The sequence below is a fragment of the Podarcis melisellensis genome (assembly GCF_964234715.1).
Source record: "Podarcis melisellensis genome assembly, chromosome: 16".
Lineage (NCBI taxonomy): Eukaryota > Metazoa > Chordata > Lepidosauria > Squamata > Lacertidae > Podarcis > Podarcis melisellensis.
Window position 1 is genome coordinate 38,614,891 of NC_138533.1, and position 19,414 is coordinate 38,634,304.

Genomic DNA, 19,414 nt, shown 5'->3' on the forward strand with positions numbered 1-19,414 from the left:
CAATTGAGTATGTACAAGGGAACACAGGAAGCTGCTGCATACCAAGTCAAACCACTGGTCCACTGACCTCCGTTACATCGACACTGATTAGCAGTGCCTCTCCAGTATTTCAAACAAGAGTTTTCCACAACCCTCCCTGGAGATGCCACAGGTTCAATTCTGATATTCCGCATTAAAAGTATGTATTCAATTTGGATTTTGGAAACATTCACAAGTAACACTAAGCCATTATTAACTTTAGCACATTGTGCATGATCTGGAACAAATGTAGGAGGAGCCTTGGGCTTGTACACTCTCCCTCCCCACCAGCATAGGAAGAAGGAATTAGCTGAAATTTAGTTTTCATTTTCCTCCAGGATCTAGCTTGTCATGCTATCTGGACCAAGGACTGTGGTTTAAAACAAGCTCTGGTTAGTTTAACAAGTCAGCTTCAAAACCAATTGGGTGGTACAATATTAAATATTTATTTCCATTGTTCCCTCCCCTCCAATGCCAAGTCACTGAATGGTATGTTCTATGTCTTACATATGAAACAATATATACAGCTCTCATGTATACATATACTGATTTGGCTATTCAAGCAAGTTACTAATAAAAAATTATGAAGGAAAGAAAAAAGAAAACAAAAAAGTATTGGTGGTTCAGAGGGGAGAGCAGTGAAAGACGAGAATTCTATCTTCTACTCAGTCTGTCCAGGATTCTAAGGAAGTTGGTTATAAATCACAATTCCTGGTCCAGACAAGAAGGAACCTGAAACACGAGTGAAGTTCTTCACTCAACCACGCAGCAGAAATATACCTTTCTAAAATAGATCATGCTAAGATTATTGAAGCAGATAAGATTGTGTTCACTCCAGCTTCTAAGCAAACCTCCTATTTTGGGTACTTTATTTTAGTTTAAAGAAAGAATAACAGAATCATAGAATTGCAGAGTTGGAAGGGAACAAATGCCAAGATATACTAATGGCTTCCACTGAGTAAGTATGGCATGCACCCAGTGTAACACTGATGGCTCTCATTCACCACAATGATGCCTAAGAGTTCTGCTAAAAACTGAGGTTGCTGCTGTAATCAGGACAGTTTCCCATTTGTTTTTAAAACCAATAGATTTTCTGATCATTACTGCCAAGAAACACTTACCTGTGAGAATTGACTGGTCTACCCTCAGAGTTGTCGATTTTATAGAAGTAATTCTTATGTCAGCAGGAACCTTGTCACCAACTGTGGATTAAGAGGAGAGTATTTGAGTTTGACCAGACGTTAATGAATGCAAATATTTTTCAAGTAGTACCAGAAAAAGCAAACATCAACCATATTTTTTTCAAAATATCTCACACTTCACTTTTGAAATGAGGGAAGCTAACCCATTTTTCAGAGCTTCCCATAATTAGAAATTCCATAACCTATTTTGGAAGTGTATCTCATTGCCCAAGTGTTTATAGGAACATTTTGCTATGTGCAATTTCTCCTCATGTAGTTTAAACCCTGTTACCTTTAATGAAGTATCTATTTCGGTTAACATCATTATTGTACATTCTCAGAGAATTCTCCATCTGCCCATTAAGATGTTGACAATTGGGAGAATCCATACTATCTGACTGGTTTTGAACAGTCAATAGGACTTGGGATTTCTCAAATATCAGTGCAAACCACTTTTGAAACTGATAATATTTTAAAGAGTGTGCACTATGACATGGGTGTCTGATGTTCCCCCTAGGACCTCTGTCTTTGAGTTTGACCAGCATAGCTCTTTAATGTTGGACAGGAAATTGCCATATCCAACATCTTTTGCACTAGCCTACATTTCATCTAATAAGCATTTCTAAAGTAGCACACACACACACACACGAAGGAAGAACTAATAAAACGCTATTTTGCCAACACATGACAAAAACCCTAAAACAGGGTACTGAAAATACTTGCATCATCAGCCAGTAATTACTAATCCTGCCAGAATATGTGGACTTGTTACACAATAGTCCCTCTAGTTTTACTGTAGGGATGCACAGACTAAATGCTAATTCCTACAGGAACTGCTTATGCAACTGGCAGCAATCATGCATGAGGGAGAGAATGACGCTGTGAGGAAGTTAGGTCTGCCGGTAGGTCTGCCACTTCTATGTGCTAGGTCATGGATGTACAAACACCGTACCAGAGGATTAAGCACATATTATATGCAGCTTTATACTCTTTTAGAAAAACAATTTCTGCAACATTTCTCACAAGGTTAAAATTATAGTGTTCTCTTGGGCAGAGTCTTAGGTAGGTAACTAACGCCACTCTCTATTTAGAATAAAGAGGCCAATAAGCCAGCTAGACTTTTTCTTTTCTGCTCTGTCATTACAACATGAAAACCAAATTCGCTGTGCCCTTCAGCAGTGAAGAGAAAATAGTACAAAACAATGACCAAGGCCAAAAATGGGCAAACTATTTGAATGCAGTCCCCTGGTGTTGTGACGAGGTTTATATGTAGATACATGAGAGCAGCTGCTTTTTCATCTATCACAATTCCACCAAACAGCAGGCTAAGACTCAGCACAATGCAGGAGAAAGTTCATCAATCTGTAAGGGCACACACGGTTGCTGGGCTTTCAACAGCTGAGCATCTCAAATGTACTGCCCCACTTGGCAAAGGCATATTAAAATAATGGATCTCTTTGCTGAAATGTATATAAATCAGCCTACACACAACTGCTAAAAATGGTTGTAAGGACTACTGGAAGAAAGCACTGAAATATTATTCTAACAAAATTTGCTTTCAACACAGCCAAGTGAACACCACAGCTCATTGCCGGACTTCCGGAGGCGGCGCGAACGGCAATGGCTGCCAGCTCCTGAACGGGAGAGGGTAGCTCCGTTGAAACGGGTCGCCCGCTACGGCGAAGCGGGGACCCATCCAGGAAAACCACAGGCAGCAGAAGCCTGTGGTCCTGAGACCCGGCGGGCGCCAAAAGCAGCCCCTAAAACGACGAAGGGACCCCGTAAGGGGCTCCGGACCGCGGAGGGGGTAGCGGCGCTGTGGGTCGTTGCGCGATCAACGGAGCGAAGCCGCGTCGCTGTTGCCGGTGAGCGCTGACCTTTCTTCTTGAAACTGCTAACTTTGGAAAGCAGCAACCCGTGAGTAATTTGGACACTATACTTCTAAAGCCTCTAAAAATTGTGAATTTGGCTGAAAGCGGAGTGACGAAAAACAGGAAGTCCGTCTTCCGCTGACACTGAACTTGAAAGTAAAGAGCAGGAGGAGTGGAGACAAAGAGTAATTTTTTGCATTGACTGATCTGGCATCTATTTAAACTGTTGTTTCTGGCTGATTTAAAGACTTTAAGTGGCTGTTTTTCGGACCTTCATTGAGACAAGGGTACCTGTCTTCTGTTGATTTATTGGATTACAAATAAAAGTAAGAAACCCAGGTACTGGAGCTGCCTGAGTAACTGAGCAGTCAGCCTGCAAGCTTTGGATACTTTGAATCTGAACTTTGGAACATACTGAGTTTGAATTTGTTACTTTGAAACACTTGTGGTCTAAGCACTTTTGGAAACAATGTCTGGCTTTAAGTTTTAACTCTGCTAAAACTTATCTTTGTGAAGATCTTTGGAGATCAATTCAGACTTTCTAACTTTAATTGGATTGGACTTCCTCCCCAAAGACATTCTAAGCTCCACCTAGAGGATTTTTGGATTTACAGCAGTGACTTTGTTTTACTTTCTCTTTCCCGGCCTCCTGTTTGAGTGTTACCATCTGGGCTCTTACTTTCTCATGGGAACAATTCAGTTTGACCTTGGCTTTTAGATAACTTTGGAATGAGTGGAACAAGAAAAAGGGGAAGAACCAGACAAACAACGTTAACTTTACCGACAGTCTCACAGCGTAGATCATCTGTGCCTGCTTTGCCCACTACTTTGCCTCCTGAGGCAGAAGCGGCCTCCCTGCTACAATCAGGGGAGGGAGAAACTGAGGAATTACAACTGGAAGATATGGCCTCAGGAGCAAGTGGCACTATTTTGGAGAAAATTTTTGAAAAATTGGAGGCTCTGGACAGAAAGGCTGACCAGCAATCAGCTAAAATTGACTTAAACACAGAAAGTTTAAATAGACTAACTGGACAAGTTGCACAGAATGTTCAATCTATTGGAGAATTGAAGGAGGCTGTAGGTGAAAATCGGAAACTGGCGGAAGACACTAGCCAAAGATTGGGACAGCTTGAAAAAGAAGTAAGACCACTCAGCAAACAAGTAGGAGAACACCAGATCTACTTTTCCATGACAGAACTTCGGAACAGGGAGGCTAATTTAAGGATACGCTCAATTCCAGAAGTGGAAGAAGGTAACTTAACTGAGTTCCTTACCAAGGAATTTTCCAAGTTTTGGAACTTAGAAGAAAAAGACTTTAAAATACTATCTGCTTTTAGGCTTGGAAGACTTATAAAGAAGGAGAAGCCCAGAGACTGTTTGATAATATTGAGATCAAAGGAGGAAAGGGACAAGATTCTAGGCCTGCACTACGGAAAGTCACTGGATATTTTGGACAAAAGAATTGAAATTTATAAGGATATTCCTAAACAGCTGTTGGATCTTCGAGCAGATTACTCGGAATTAGTAAAACTGCTAAGGAGCAACTCAATCATCTTCAGGTGGGAGTTTCCCCAAGGTTTGTCGTTTACTTTCAGAGGGAGGAAGATTAAAATTAGAACGCCGGAGGATAGAGACAAGTTTTTGGTGGCACACGGAGAAGATCTTCATAAGGGACTTGGATTACCCCCAGGGCCTGAACCTCCGGGGGTTCCTGCACCCTCGGACCCCCAAAAATCTGACAATAAGGTACCCCCACAGCAAGAATAACCAGATATATTCAGGATGTCTCTGCAACTTTTGAGCTGGAACATAAATGGCTGTAACATTCCAGGAAAAAGGAGAAAAATCTTTCACATTTTAAAAAAGGAACATTTGGACATTATTTGCTTACAGGAAACACATGTGACCAGGCTCCACAGAAAAGTGTTAATAAATAAAAGACTTGGTCAGGAATTTATATCTTCGGATACAGTTAAAAAGAGAGGTGTGGTAATTTATGCAAAAGAGAGCCTTTCACCTAAATTTCTGTTTAAAGATGAGCATGGAAGAATTTTGGCGATAGAAATACAACATCAAGGGGAAAAAATACTGATATTAGGAATTTATGCTCCAAATGAAGGAAAATCGGAATTCTATAAGAAGTTGCATGAGACCATGCTGGACTATCTGGACTACAACAACATCATTATGATGGGAGATATGAATGGAGTTGTATCAACCAATATGGATAAGTCACAGAGCCAAAAAATTTTTAAAGATGGGAGACTACCAAAGACCTTCTTTGAAATGACAGACAATATGGACTGGATTGACATTTGGAGAGTGAGAAACCCCTTGGGAAGGGAAGGAACATTTTTCTCTGAAGCCCAACTGACTTGGACAAGAATCGACCAGATATGGATAACTAGAGGTCTGGCACCTAAGATCAGAAAGGTGGAAATCTGCCCAAAGACATGCTCCGACCATAACGCACTGAGAATGGACATGACATTGATTCCAACCGGTTCCTTCAGATGGAAGATGAATGATGGCCTGTTTAGAGATCAGGAGATCACTAAGAAGGCCCAAAAAGCCCTAAAGGATTATTTTGAGATCAATATGAACACTACAGTGGAAAAAAGAACTATCTGGGACGCAAGTAAGGCCGTGATGAGGGGGTTCCTGATACAACAGAACACAGTAAAGAAAAGGAAACAAAACGAAAGGAAAGATAAAATTTTGGAAAAAATCAAGGAGTTGGAGAAGAAGTTAAGACTTAATCCGAAGTCCCAGCCGATTCTGAGGGAAATCAAACTTTACCAAGCACAGTATTGTAAATTGATAAATCAGGAAATAGAATGGAAAATCAAACTAATGAAACAAAAAACTTTTGAGTCGGCTAATAAATGTGGAAAACTGCTAGCTTGGCAGTTGAAGAGGAGACAAAAGTTAAACACAGTGACAAACTTAGAGATTGAAGGAAGATGTATCCAGAACCCCGGAGAGATTAGAAAGTGTTTCCAGAGATATTTCAAAAAATTATACACTCAAGGGCCACAAGATGAAGCAGCGATTAAACAATTTCTAAAGACAAATGGACTGGCAAAGTTGTCAGAAGAAAATAGATCAATTCTGAATGGCAAAATAACACGACAAGAGATCGAGCAGGCCATCCAAAATATGAAACAGGGCAAATCACCAGGACCAGATGGGCTGACCTCCAAGTATTATAAGACATTGAAAGACTATTTGATACAACCACTGATGGAGGTCAGCAATGAAATTTTAGAGGGGAAGAAGGCGCCAGAATCGTGGAAAGAAGCCTTCATCACATTGATACCAAAATCGGAAACTGAAAAGACACAGCTTAAGAACTACCGTCCCATCTCCCTTTTAAATGTGGATTATAAAATATTCGCAGACGTTTTGGCAAGTAGATTCAAGAGGGTTTTAAACAAAGTAATCCATAAAGACCAGGCAGGCTTTCTCCCAGGTAGACATATGTCTGCCAATACAAGGAACATTATAGATATATTGGAGCTTTTACAAACAGACATAAATACTAAAGCTGTTTTAATTTTTATAGATGCGGAGAAGGCCTTTGATAATATATCCTGGAAGTTTATGAAAGGGAATCTAAAAGAAATGGGAGTGGGCCGGGGGTTTGAGAATGGGATTGATGCAATATATTCAGAACAAAAGGCTAAACTGATAGTTAACAATGTGGTTACAGAAGAGTTTAAAATTGAAAAAGGAACACGACAAGGCTGTCCGATTTCCCCGTTACTATTTATCTCGGTCCTGGAGGTGCTCTTGAACACGATTAGAGGGGACAGGTTGGTGGAAGGGATACAGGTCGGAGCGAAACAATACAAACTTAAAGCGTTTGCAGATGACCTAGTTCTGACATTACAGGAGCCAGAATCTAGTACGAAAAGAGTACTACAACTAATCCAGGATTTTGGTCGGGTGGCGGGATTTAAATTAAATAAGCAAAAAACCAAGGTGTTGGGAAAAAACTTGACAGATATTGAGTCGGAACGGTTTCAGAGAGAGACAGAGTTAACTGTGGTTAAGAAAGTTAAATACCTAGGGGTAAACATAACAGCAAAGAATTTGAGTCTGTTTAAAGATAATTATGAAAAATGTTGGTCTGAAATTAAGAGAGACTTGGATAGCTGGTCAAAACTGAAACTTTCATTGTTAGGTCGAATAGCTGCTATTAAGATGAATGTATTGCCAAAAATGTTATTTTTGTTTCAGACATTGCAGATTGTAGATAAAACGGAGTGCTTCCGGAAGTGGCAGAAAGATATCTCCAAATTTGTCTGGCAGGGCAAAAAGCCCAGAATTAAGTTCAAGATATTAACGGACGCAAAAGAAAGAGGGGGCTTTGCCCTGCCAGACTTAAAGTTGTACTATGAAGCCGCAGCTTTCTGCTGGCTAAAAGACTGGCTACTTCTGGAGGACACGGATGTGTTGGATTTGGAAGGTTTTAACAATGCATTTGGATGGCATGCATATTTATGGTATGACAAGGTTAAGATCAACAAGGTCTTTAAGAACCATATTGTCAGAAAAGCAATATTTAATGTCTGGACAAGATACAAAGACTTATTAGAAAACAAAACACCGAGGTGGCTGTCACCTTTGGAGGCCAAGGCCCGAAAAAGACCCAATATGGAGGCCAATTGGCCAAAATATTGGGAAATACTAGAAAGGGATGGAGACAATTGGAAACTGCAGAGTTTAGAGAAAATGAAAGATAAAGTGCGAGACTGGTTACACTATGCTCAGATTAAGGAAGTGTTTAAGATTGATAAAAAGTTAGGATTCCAGGTGGAGAAATCGAAACTGGAGACAGAACTGCTAGAACCTAAGACTAAGGTACTCTCAAAAATGTATAACTTGCTGCTGAAATGGAACACACAAGACGAATTGGTTAAATCGGCAATGATAAAGTGGGCCCAGGATATTGGGCACAACATTATGTTTGAGGACTGGGAAAGGTTATGGACTACCGGGCTGAACTTCATATATAGATGGTACATGACCCCAGTGAAATTGGCTAAAATATACCATTCGTCTGATAACAAATGTTGGAAATGTAAGGAAAATGAAGGAACATTCTTTCACCTCTGGTGGACCTGCCCTAAAGTGAAGGCCTTTTGGGAAATGATATATAATGAATTAAAAAAGGTATTTAAGTATACCTTCACCAAGAAACCAGAGGCCTTCCTTCTGGGCATGGTCGGCCAGAACGTGTTAAAGAAGGATAGAACATTTTTTATGTACGCTACAACGGCGGCAAGGATACTTATTGCTAAGAGCTGGAAAACACAAGATCTACCAACACTGGAAGAATGGCAGATGCAGCTGATGGACTACATGCAACTGGCTGAGATGACTGGCAGAATCCGCGACCTGGGAGAGGAGAGGGTTGAAGAAGACTGGAAGAAATTTAAGATTTATTTACAAAAGTATTGTAATTTGGTTGAATCCTAACAAGGAAGCCAGAGCAGAAATAACTGTCTACCATTAAATTATAATTTTTTATTTGAGTTTAACCTAAACATTGCACTTAAGAGTATAAACAAGATGATAATTTGCTTGGAAAAATTCGTTTTTAATGATGAGAGTGGAAGCGGGAGACGTGAGGGAGTCCGCAATAGAATGAAAAGATGTTATGAAACCTATTTTGTTTGTTAAATATGTATCTGTAAAAAATCTTAATAAAAATTTTTATAAAAAAAAAAAAAAGAACACCACAGCTCATTGCCTTTCAGCAGAGTATTTAGAAAAAGCACCACTATTTATTTATTTGTTCCTCAACAGCATGTTCTGAAATCTTATTAACAATTCTTCCGTAAAAGTTATGACAGTCAAAAGTTGATGAGCCCAAATAAGAACAAAATTATTGTGGCTCCAGTAAATTCCCTGTACAAAATGTATACTTCTTCCCAGTAATTGCGGCCAATTGTTTTAAGCAGCAAGGATAGCAACCAAGCTGAAGTTTCATTGTTCTGAAGTTTGCTTAACTATCCAAAGTGAACAATTAAGTTCGGGTAGCACATAGAGAGACACAGTGACCGTTCTAATGCCAAAGTACAGGACAAAAGTTTGACATTCCAGTAACCGAGGGGGGGGGGGGCTATTTTGCAATCTTATTTCCCACACTTCAAAGCCTAGCACCTTCCCAGAGTTCTGTACAATCTAAACAATTCATAAGGAAGAAAAAAAACATGGGTTAATAAATATTTCTAAACTTTGTCTTATCCCCTAACTTAAGATACACTACTGGCATGTGACAGTATTCTATTCTCCTGATTGCATAAAGTGAAAGCAAACCTTTGAACACAGCAAAATATGAACTAAGCATCTATTTAATTTATACATTTTTGCCTCAGCCATATATGCTAATGTAGGTTTATATTCCCATTATATGAATTACTCATCCAGTCACACACTGCCCCCCCCATGCAGTTTACTGGATGGAGCCTTGAGCATGTCATTCTTGCTCAAATTTAGCCACTTCCCACACAGTGATGTGGTTTTCCAGAAAAATGCTATGCAAATTAGAAAAAATTACATCAGTTTGCATTGGAAAATGTTATGGTGCCCTACAGAACGCTCTTATTTGCCACAATCATTTTACTTGTATTTGGTACATAGATACATGTTACTTGTATGCTGCCTTTCCATAATTCAAGCCATGCTCAAGACTGCCTACAACATGAAATAAATACATAATTAATGGTAAAGGGACCCCTGACCATTACAAGATAACAAAAGTAGTAAGAGATGCTAACAACCTTGAAACTGCCAAGCTAGCCTAACAAATATCTTCATAATAGGCATCAGTTCATTGTTACTATTGAACTTATGAAATGGGAAAGGTTCTGTTTTGGAAAATTGTCCATACCACATCACTGGTTCAGAGCAAGAAAGATAATGGTACCAGTAAAAACTTGAATAAAGGGAATCCAGAGAGAGAAACTTGCTAAATACATATATTACTTTTGGACTACACACACCATAAACAGCTGAACAGTGTCTGTCCAAATAAAAAGTAACAGTGGTAAAGGAAAGGGGATGATAGGAGAGATGGCACAAAACAATATCCAGTTTCTACTAGGGAAAATGGCTCTTTCATCACACAAATTGGCTTAACTTTAGTGAGAGGTTTTTCCAGAAGGAGAATTTCAGATGAACTGTTGAGTGTTCTCTAATTTGTTCTTTCAACCACTTCTGTATAGATACTGGACCTTTGCCATACAAGTGTAGACATTTATAAAGGATAGGATTCTTAAATAAACCTGGAATCAGAGTTTTCAAAGTCTGCTCTACTTTACTTTGAGGGAGCTACATACCTTATCCAGATAATATTCAGATATTGGCATTTATGAAACAGCCCTTATGAATGTTAGCTATTCTGTAATACAGTGATTAAATGTTATAAAATATTAAGCTACCCAGAAGCACACTCTTCCGCAACCTGCTAAAATTTTGTATGTTTGGGGGCGTTACAGATCTGACCTGAACCAGCAATGTGTAATGGCATCCCTAGATGAATCAGAGCTCAAAGTCCCATATCCTACAGTCCAGATTTCCAAACTTTTCATGTTGGTGATACTTTATAGACATGCATCATTTCATGACACAGCAATTCAGTTTTAATAGCAAACCGGAGGTTAAACTAACCCCTTTCCAGCCCTGGAAGGAGCACAGTGAGCATTTGCGCAACACACCTACACACTGCAGCTGACACACTAACATGTCGCAACACACAGTTTGGAAAGCTCCACTGTAGTCTTTTTGCCATATGTTGAAGACTTCCCCTTTCAAAAAGCTTTCCAAGTGGAGACTTTTATCTCAGTCAGTATCTGCATGGGATCTGAAATTCTACACATGTTTCTACTGTATTGCAAAATCACTTTTGAGATGCTCTTTGGAAAGAAATGCATAGATTCTTATTTAATTTCCTCTGCCAACCCATAATTCCAAATTAGTAACATTTTCTTCTAATTTTAATAACTAGCTTATAAATTCTACTCTTTGTTATCTAATTTGTTTCTCTTTCCAAGTCAACTAAACTAATGATTAAAAGGTCTATGGATTCTATGGACCCCCCCCCCAATCTTTTCCATGAGAACAACCACCAACAAAACTGGCTGAAAGTTAGCCCAACGAAACAACTCCGGAAAAATCAAAGAAGACAGCTTTTAATAGCCAAGCACATAGTTATTTGCTCTTCAACTTCCCCATCATTTGCTTAGAGAACACACAATTAGCAATTTGACCCTGGCCAGACACCAGCAAATTCCTGCTCAGGCTTACTTAAGGTTTATGACATCGGAGGTGCTCATCGACAATCTGTTGGGAAGTGAATGGGTTAAAAAAAGCCAGAGGTTTCAGCAATCTATTTAAAAAAACCCACTCACTGATCAATTCGTGCAGTAGTACTCTGAACATTAGTAAACTCCCTACCCTTCTTTATAAATGCTGCTACTCTGGATTTTTCCAATAGAGATAATTATGACTGTCTGAATATAGTGTAGTAAACTGATTAGTTGAAAATAATTAGGAGACCTTAATTATAGCAATAGCTAAATGCGTAGGCTTTAGCAAATACAAGAAAAGCAATTCACAAAACAGCAGTAGCAGTGCAGTCAACATAACTAGTGGCAGAAATGCAGTCTCTCTGCTCAAGTGTCTGGAAAGGTAGACCATCAACATTCACTTTTTGCCATGTTAGAGGATTCTAGCAAGCATGCCAAGCTAAGCAGCAACATTCAAACTACTGGATTATTCAGGTAATGAAAGGAGGAAATAGTGGTACTTCAGCAGTGCTCCTCAATATGCAAGGTTTCTATAGTCTATGAGTACATACTGCCTGTACACTTCTACCTATAAAAATTTAGAAGGGGCTTTATCACACAAAACTGATATGTATTATACAGGACTTGAACACTTAGTAAGCACGCAGTTCTTTCAGAATAAGCAGTAAGTACCTTTACTTTAGTACATTTGATTAATAAAGCTTAAAACAAACACCTGCAGATTAATAAAAAAAATTCCTAGAAGTTGATTCTCCCCAGTAAAAATCTGAATCAGATGAGTAAGATACAAAGTCATTTGAGGAAAAACTGGGTATTCTTTGGTTGTCATATGTAGGTTACCAAGCTACATTGTGATTGTTTAACAACACCTAGAACCCTGTGGAGGTTAGTGAAAGTTCCTAAAGGTTTATACTGCGAAAACATTATTTTCTACTTTTCAAAATAAGCTTCTCATTGATAGCTGATCTTCATAAACTGTGATAAAGCAGTATTACAGTAAAGTCTCCCACCTGAACAGAATCTTTTCTTAGAAAAAGGTGATTATCACAAGTTCTAATTAGATATGTCCTCAACAGTCACTCCCCCAGCAAAATATCACTTGTAAAAGATGCTGAGAAGTTTCAAAATATGTGTCTATTGTTTGACTGCAATGTCTGTTGTATTTTGGTTCCTATGCTGGTTCCTCTACTACCTCTCTTTCTTCAGTAGTCTTGATGCATTAAGAGCATTTTTGCTCAAATCTTCATCAGCAACTTAGAACTGCAAAAACTACCCACAAATGGCAGGAATAGTTATTTTACCATAAGCAATTGCATCAACTTGCTACAACCAAGTAGTTTCAGGTAATGCATGGTGGCACTGTATATAAAATCCCCTCAAAAGGCAGCAGCATTTATCCCTGTGAAGTGACCAGCCTCCTAGTGTTTGCAACCTTATTAATCCCACATTTACAAGTGGCAGCAAAAGCACGAAGGTGGCTAATTGGCACATTCTACCTGTTCTGTTTGTGGTTGTTGTTATTATGCATATTCCATTGTTAAGCTCTAAGCAATATCCTTTGAAGGGAAACAACCTACATTTAATAATTACAAGCTCCAGTGTAACCACAACTTCCTACAACATTGTACTTATTAATTCATCATCTAACAAGTACTTTACATACTTTGAAAGCTCAGTGTTTGCTTAATGTTTTTCCAGGGAAGATATGGCTGTTGGAAAAGCAACTCGCCCTCCAAAACAAGTTGTTTGTGTTGACAAAAAGGACACTTATTTAAGGGCCAGTGACTGTGCCCCAATGCCTTCTTTGCTTAAAAAAAACCCCACCTATCCTAAAACATCCATGAACATTAGACAGCACTGATATCTGAGAGGTAACTGCCACCTGGTTATTCATGACAGTCACTGGTGCCTGCAATGCAATGTCACTGGCACACTGCCTAAAATTCCATACCCAGATATGCATCCCCGCATCAAGTGCTTTGTCGCTTCCCTACATGGTCCTATTTCTGCAGGCACCATGTCAAAGGCCATCCAATATGCTTACACTTATGACAGAGGCATGCACACAGTTTCTCTCACCTCCAGGTTTTGACACTAGCTGTGGAACATAGTGTATGTACTCTTGCCACCCACCCTGAAATTTTAGCTTGGCTATAGTCACTTACAGTGACTGGATTACATTTCACAGCACAGTCTATTCAAGTTAATTGAAAAGTCATTCCAAAAATTAAGTTTAGTCTTTCCAAGGGTAAGAATGGCATTATTGCAAATCTGAGAATTATTAGTTATCTGCACATCAGCTTGACCATGAAATAATTCAATCCACATAGTATTAATATTTTTTATTAAGGACAGTAATTTGAACTAAAATGATTAAGTACACCTATTATATAACTTTTGTCATCTATCACTGCAATATCAGTATGATATGTAGTACAAGTTATATGCTAGATACACATATTCAATGTCCTTCAGTACACACACAAATGGACCTCAAGAGTGAAATGTTAGCAGGAAGGTATTTATACCCAATGTAAAAGCCAGGAGGGAAGCACAGAAATAAATTTATTCTCGAAAGTGTCAACTATGAAGATTCAGCATAGTTCAATGAATTTTGGAACTCAGGTTTCTATTTCAGGAGCAAACCCAACACAATGATCTACCACAAAAATAAATCAGGAGACCATGGGTCACTGGGTGGTTACACCCCATGCTTCCCAAGAAGAATATCACAATAAGGGGGAAATCAAGCTGGCAACATCCATCAGCCTGTGAAATAACAGTCTTTCCTCCTCTCTGCCAGAAAGTTCACTCTACTCCAATTGCCAGCTACTCTGGGACTGCAAGTGCTAAAGGGAAACACAGCCTGGCCCAAGCCATTGACCAAGGGCCACTCCATACAGGGAGACTTGGCTTCATGTATCAGCAGTGAAAGAGCAGCTGCTCCAGTGTTGCTTACACCAGTGTGGTGTAGTGGTTAGCACTGGACCAGGGAGACCTGGGTTCAAATCCCCACTCAGTCAAGAAGCTCACTGGGTGACCTTGGGACAGTTACTTTTTCTCATACCACATCGAGTCGATGTGAGAATAAAATCAAGAAGGGGATGAACCATGCATGCCACCTTGAGCTCCTTACAGAAAAGGTGGTATATAAACCCAAGACATACATGAAAACATTAGATTTTAAACCTGAGGGCATAAATGTTAGTACAACTCATTATGTATGCTGAAAAAAATTGCCGTGGATCATTTGGATGAACTTGTATACAGTATAACCAAACTGAACTAGTTCCTTTTGTAAAGGGAGAAATGTGAACTATAACTAGTTTGTTTTTGGACATGTTAAACTTGAACTTCTGAAAAATGAACTGCCCAAGATCTATGTATTAGATATACATACAAACAAAATTAAGCCATCCATTTCTCTTAAACTCATGTCAGAGGAATTGAAGCTTGAACTGAGTAACAAATACTTGAACTTTGTGGAGGGGAGGGAATAGGCTATCCAAAATTGGATTCAAGTCAGGAAGCTTGTACCACGTTTCTATTAAGTGCACACATTTCTACACCTAAATTGCTCATTAAACCATATGGCAAGGAGTGCTCTACCTACAAAATGCTCATCTAGCAGGGTTCTTTGTTTTTGCCACATCAATCCAATATAGCTGCTCTCTGAATTTGACAATAAAGAAGTTAAACGTCTATGCAAATCTTAGCATGAACACATACCTAAACAATACACTGCAAAAGTAAGAAGTGGAGGAACACCATGCAAGGTGGAAGAAAGCCACCCCCAGTAGAGACAACACCATAATGCCACAGGGAGGGAAGCTTGATGCAGGAAGTCAAGACGCAAGTAAACATGGCCAATCCTTCCCATTTGGTCCATAAGGTAGTTTCAGACAAGTCATGCCCATCTGCCATCATATATGAAACCAGGTGTGGGGTATGTAATGGTGGCTTAGAAAAAGGGGCTTTGAAGGCACTGCCAATTAGCAAAGCCTGCAAAGGCACTTGCGCACCACTTCCCAAATACCCTCTGTCAGGCATCTGGGAAGTGCTGGGCAACTTTCCCCCATACCCCAGGTCAACTTTGACAGATGTCTTAATTATGTCAGGTGATTGACATCAGATGACTGACAAGGCAGGTGACTGGTTACACAAGACATTATTCTGTTGTAGGTCACTTCATGTCAGTTCAGCTGTTGTAACAGCTAATTTGCACCTCTAGAAGTAAGCAGTTTTTCTCCCCTCACAGTAAAGAGGTCGATGAGGAAAGGCAGTAAAGCCCACAATTTACACAAATTTAACTTGTGTACATTCAGCTTTATGCACACAATTTTTTTAAAGGTGGGCAGAAAGGAAAGGGGGTCCCAGAAAATGACCTTGGCAATCCCACCCACCAATGAACCCAACGTGCTATGATTATACATGATTTTTGGCTTTAGGCGCAATCCCTGGAATATAACCCCTACATAAATTGCAGGCATTCCCTAGTGAGGTGCATCGGTCTCCCTCCTTACTGACTATCAGGAGATATTTTTAAATGTTCCTGTTTACCCTAGCATTTGATGGCTGAAAGATGCTGTTCCTGGCAACCCTGAGTTCACAGCCTTTTACAATGTTTAAAACTGTTTTTGAGTATATTTATTTTTTAATGTTTTTTATCATTCTTTGTCTTAACAGCAAATCAATTTGTAAGAACTAAAAAGACCCATAATGTTGTAGCATATAAAGCATCTTACCAGCTACTTCCACGATATCACCTGGAACCAAGTCTCTTGCTTTTATCCTTTGTACACTTTTTCTGTCTTGTCTATACACTTTACCCATTTCAGGTTCATATTCTTTAAGAGCTTCAATGGCATTTTCAGCATTTCTTTCCTGCAAGAAATAAACACTGAGATTAGAGGGCACACAAGCTGTTGCTTTTACTATTGTGGTTGGCCAAATTGCCACCCTCCAATTTTCTCGTTTATACTGTTAGGCAAACAATCTTTGTTCATTTACTGACATTACCAGATGCTGTTGCAACAAGGGGAGCAGCCTGCAAAACATCCCTTTCAAATGCAATCTACAAACCAATGCCCTCTACTTCATTTCATTTCATATTCTTGCAAATGTGTTTTGTTACAATTTGGGAAAGACAATGATAGTTTTAATGTTTTAAGACAAGAGGTTCACTTGGGGATAGTTCGAGAAGAACCTCTTTTCATAATCATAGAGAGATCCTTTCCTCATATAAAAAACAGGCAGGCTGCATCCTGTGTCATTTTAGAGCAAGCAGCCTAAAACCCAAAAGCATAATTCTTATAGTTAGTGATTAAGCAGTAGACAAGACAGATCAGAATCACTTCTTTGGAAATTAACTTCTATCCCTCCCACAACAATTAGCCACTGTTTGGCTAGATGCATTCATAATTACAACTGGATATATTCATAGTTACTACAACAACTCTGGCATCCAAGTTTGAAGAAAACCATTGTCCTCAAAGCCTCCTATTTGTACTTATAAAAGAAAAATGTAGTGCATGACTTGCTAACAAAGTACGGTAACTGCTATTAGCTGAACATAGTGACATTTTTGGCATTTTAAAAGAACATATTAAAACCTCATAACCAGTGTTAGAAACTGGGATAGAAAAGCTATTTCCCACATGGAACCTCTGTTGCGGGTACAAAAACAGAATGGCTAGCCACACACCGCCCCTCCCCAAACGTAGCAGCACTTTTTATTAATTTGTTTGAAATGCATGAACTAATGCACAATTCACACCAGTGACACATTGTTAGTATCACATTTTTAATGGCAATTCTTAATTGAACACCACAAACATGAATGGGGCTCAACCCCACTAATTGTGGCCAAAACCATAAGCCAGTTGAATAATTAATATTTACAAATACCAGCATTATTATTATTATTATTATTATTATTATTATTATTATTATTATTATGTAAAGGGGGGAAGCAAAGAGGCATATGGAAGGCAGCAGACAGTGATCTAGCAGAGATCTCATTTTGGGGTGGGGAGGCGAGGTGAGGCAAAGCAGCATGGAAGGCAGCAGCCAGCGATCTTACTTTGAAGTCAGGCAGGAAGATATTTCTAGCAGCAGCAATTTTAACCTTGAATCTCAGTCACCATACGCAGCACCAAGACTTCTCAAATTGCTTGCAATCAGACCATTCCCAGTCACAAAATGCTGCTCATAAATGTCCACAAAATGCTGCTCATAAATGTCCACAAAAACTGAATCTGAGTATGTTAAGAGTGGTGTATGCCTGTAGTTATTTAATAAGGACTTTGCAGTTAATAATATTGTCTATTTCCAGACAGTTTAATGTTAAAATCTTGCCAAGTTATTATAGGTCACCAACAGAAAAAAAATTCCAAGTAGCCAACAGTTTTGCTACTTGCCCCAACCCACAAATCATAACTTTTCCAGATTCAACATTAGCAGATATCAAAAATTGTTTTGCATATTGTTCCATTGCAAAACACTTTATCTAACTGCTTCAAGTAAGTGCTGAAAATCAAGTGTCTTTTCTGCCAATCCAACAACTAAAGAATTAGCTTTCCAGGGAAATGTTCATATTGTTAACAATGTGTTACGTGAGGCAAAAGTTACATTTGTCTCCCTTCCTAGCGCCCATTCAGAATTGTAACATGAGCATACTTGTCGTTATTAAGCCACCCAGATAGACCACTTTAAATAGAAAATGTTCTTTTGGAATTTATCTGAGTGACTATTTTTAACAATCCCATCTGTGAGAGCAATTAAAAGATCTGTACTATAGGGACATCCTGCTCACACTTTCTGCTCCAGATTAAATTCATGCATTCAACTGCTTATAGCACCTGCTATTTAGAATAGTCAACTACCTTGTACGTTCCAAGTAGAGAGAGACTTCAATAATCACCTATCATATACCATTTGGGGATTTGTAATACACATTGGCTGGGTATATTTTTGTGTTATAGGCTTCGGGAAGACATTATTGGATTGTAAACAGATGAGCTGCTTGAAACCAACTAAAAGAAACACTACCTATAAAAAGTTATTAGTCAGAATCTGGTAGCTCCGGCTTGGTAGTGGTTTTATACCAATATCTTATTACCATGGTTTCAGGGGACAGTCATTCTCATTTCACCATACTTTCAGAAATAGCCAACTGGGGCCCTTCCTTTTCAAACCTTTCTCAGATCCCAGATTTCTCTTGAATCCTGTATAGCAATAATCGCCAATACACAAATTGGGGGTGAGGGAACTCCATGTCTGTCAGGATATGAAGGCTGTGGGCCCTACTATACATAAGCTTGATATAGAAATAACTTCCTACATAATGGGTGACCAATTTATGTATTGGGGCAATTTATGTATTCATACTGGCAACTACTTGATTTGACAAATATAAATATGTTAAAGTGCATTTAAGACTCAAGCTGTTCGATGAGCCAGCAAAAGGAAACAGTCAAAAAAATAAAGGGTTTTCAAGGTTCTAGATAGAACTAAGTATAAAAGAACATCTGCTAATGTGTGCTGTGAATGTGGCCCAAATCTGCTGCCAGTGCCTCACTGCCTGGTGGTCTGCTGTTGTTTGCATTCTCTTCAGTTAAGGTGGTGCCAGAAGGATATATGTAATATGCAGGAAAGGGGATGTAGTGAGAATCTAGAGCAAGGATCAGCAACCTTTTTCAGCCGTGGGCCAGTCCACTGTCCCTCAGGCCTTGTGGGGGGCCAGACTATATTTTGAAGGGAAAAAATGAACGAATTCCTATGCCCCACAAATGACCCAGAGATGCATTTTAAATAAAAGGACACATTCTACTCATGTAAAAACACGTTGATTCCCGGACCGTCCACGGGCCGGATTGAAAAGGCAATTGGGCTGCATCCAGCCCCCGGGCCTTAGGTTGCCTACTCCTGATCTAGAGCTTGAATGCAGAGTGGAAGGAAAGGGGGACCTTTTTCTGCCTTCCCATTTCCAGCTACTCTATGTAGACTGAAGAAAGGACCCACATAA

General features: G+C 39.2%; 1 protein-coding gene across 3 annotated transcripts in view; it reads right to left on the reverse strand.

Annotated features, from left to right (window-relative positions):
* The window catches only part of ATP2A2 (ATPase sarcoplasmic/endoplasmic reticulum Ca2+ transporting 2), a 58,931-nt gene that overhangs the window by 25,951 nt on the left and 13,566 nt on the right, over window positions 1-19,414 (reverse strand). For all 3 annotated transcript variants that reach the window (XR_014163800.1, XM_081892774.1, XM_081892773.1), the window contains exons 5-6: window positions 16,134-16,272; window positions 1,140-1,220 (exon numbers count right to left, since the gene is read on the reverse strand). Coding sequence is in view for 2 of the 3 variants with exons in the window: in XM_081892774.1 (XP_081748900.1) it covers window positions 1,140-1,220; window positions 16,134-16,272 (220 nt within the window). In the remaining variant the exon portion in view is untranslated. The remainder of the gene's footprint in view (window positions 1-1,139; window positions 1,221-16,133; window positions 16,273-19,414) is intronic.